The sequence below is a fragment of the Entamoeba histolytica genome, genomic scaffold (genome assembly GCF_000208925.1).
Source record: "Entamoeba histolytica HM-1:IMSS scf_1104750518051 genomic scaffold, whole genome shotgun sequence".
NCBI classification, from domain to species: Eukaryota; Evosea; order Mastigamoebida; family Endamoebidae; genus Entamoeba; species Entamoeba histolytica.
In genome coordinates this window covers 1,224-3,696 of record NW_001915190.1, presented here as the reverse complement: position 1 = coordinate 3,696, position 2,473 = coordinate 1,224, and the positions used below count along the sequence as shown (strand labels likewise).

General features: G+C 22.0%; 1 protein-coding gene across 1 annotated transcript; it reads right to left on the bottom strand.

Annotated features, from left to right (window-relative positions):
* Positions 1-18: 18 nt before the first annotated feature.
* On the bottom strand, positions 19-474 carry EHI_115930 (uncharacterized protein; the record flags this gene model as incomplete). The annotated part of the gene is made up of 1 exon (XM_645092.1): positions 19-474. One exon carries the CDS (start codon positions 472-474, stop codon positions 19-21), a length of 456 nt encoding a protein of 151 aa, XP_650184.1.
* Positions 475-2,473: the final 1,999 nt, after the last annotated feature.

The following is a 2,473-nucleotide window of genomic DNA, read 5'->3' as shown; positions in this document are numbered from 1 at the left end:
ATTACTTGTTGTTCTATTTTATCCATTTTTTTTTCTTCTTTCTTCCAACTCACAGTCTCTTCTACTTAATATTCTGAATTGATTAAGAAATGAATGGAGAGGGATTTCTACATTATCTTTGATGAATGAATTGAAATAGTTTTGTTGATTCAGAATATCCTGTGATGCATTCAAAATGGAGTTAGTCAGTTGTGTTGCTTTGAGGTTGTTTAGTGTCATTTCACATAATGAGTATGAAATTTCAACTTGAAGTAAAGCAGCTTCATGAAGTGTGTTTTTGAGTTTGATAATTGTTTGTAATGTTGAGAATAACTTCTTTTCTGATTCAATGGATTTTTCTCTAATCATCTGATATTCTTGGTCAACTGTTTTTACTCTTTCAACCTTTGTAAACAACTTAAACATCTCATTTCTCATTCTACCCATTCTCTTCTCATTCAAGTCAATGTTTCTTTTAATGCACTGTCTTTTCATTTTGAAGAGTCAACCATCACAAGAATAGATGAATTAAATGTTATAAACACCACAATGATAGAATGAGAATAAATGAAATATTCAAAAAATGAAACATCAAATCAATCTAATAATCAAAATTGTGAATATTTTGTGGATAATAAAATAATAGAAAGGATATTATAGAAAATAGTAAAATATTCAATTCATTTTTTAGAAAGAAGAGAAAAAGGAATTTAAAGAATTTAAAGAAAAAGAATAAGTTCATTTCACAACATTATTGTTTAATGTTTATTTCATCATTTCTGTTTATTATTTCCATTTCGTTCTCATATTTGTATTATTTGATTTTATTTATAAGAGTCATTGACATTAATTCAATAACAATGACACTCTGACTTGTTTGTATGTTATGAAATAAAATAAACAATGAGATGTTAATCAATTCATTCATTTTAAACTAAATTCAATTGTGGTTAATTTATTTCATTGAATATATTCTGTAATAATTGATAATAAACAATGTCTGTGTTTAATAGTTAAAAACAATATTATACCAACATGAATAAGCTTTATTTCATAATGATAGAATTAATGTGTATTGTTTAAGAAATTATTAGATGTTATTAATACACAAACTCATTACAAAATCTAACATTTTAACTACAAAAATGAATAAATCAGAAGTGTATGTTTAGATAATCACAAAATTCAATACAAAGATACTGAACATGAAATTGTATTTGATATGAAAGAAGTTTCAGATGTTAAAAGTCTTTTCATTCATGATGATAAAAACGAAAATATTATCTTTTGTCTGTTCATTGTGATAAACATGATGATTTAAAGAAAATTAGAAAAGACAATAACACAATACAACTGTCAAGTTGTTCAGATGTGTTAAATACACTTTGATTGATTTGATGATGAGTGTCACTAGATAGAATATTAAATTACAATGAAAGAACATGTTTTTATTGATAAAGAAAATTTAAATGGTGAAAGAGTTTATAGAGATTTATCCAAATGACAAGAAATTAAAAATCAAATGAAGAAGAATATACAAAGTGAATATAAACAAATTGTATGAAATAAGAAAACAATAATAAGAATAGAGGAGTTTTTGTAATGATAAAATAACAAAAAGAATATCAAATAAAATAAGAATGTATAAAAAAAGAAAAAGAAAGAAGAGATGAATAAATACAACTCAAATAAAATACAAAATAAATACATTAAATGATGAATAACAAAAAGAACAAAATCAAATGAAATTAATATTTAATACAAATAAAAAATGGAAGGAAATGATAAAATCAAAGAAGAATATAACATAAAGAAAAATTCAATATATTGAAAAAAAGAAATAAAGAATAAAACAAAGAAATATTTATGAAGAAGATAGATAAAATAAGAAAAGAAAAGATATGATAAACTAAAATAATAAAAGGAGAAGTATGGTATTTATTACTTAAATAGAAATGAATAGAAATATTCAAGAGAAAATAGAATAAAAAGAATAATAACAAATATAATACATAATAAAGAAACAATTAAAAACTAAAGAAAGAGTGAATTATTAAACAAATGGAAATAATGAGAAAATATAATAAATAAAAATATAGAAATATTGAATGAAATAATGATGAAATTATAGAAATAAATATAAAGATAAAGAAGAAATTCATAAATAAGAAAATCAAGAAAGAGAATGAAACAATCTCAAATAAATACAACAAAATAAAAAATCATAATCTATTGAAATTTAAGTTATCATTCTTTATACTATGATAGTAAAATCAAATTGGAAATTAGAAAGGTCAATATTGAATGAGATGAAATAGATTTAATAAATATAAATGTTTATAATTAAACAGACGATGTGAATGTTATTTGTGTTAATTTATCACATCCATAAAAACACATCCAATCTATCATTTTAGTATGTTGTGGAATGGAAATTGATGTAAGAGAAATACAATGTGAAAAACATTTATCACCAATTAATGTTACATTTTGT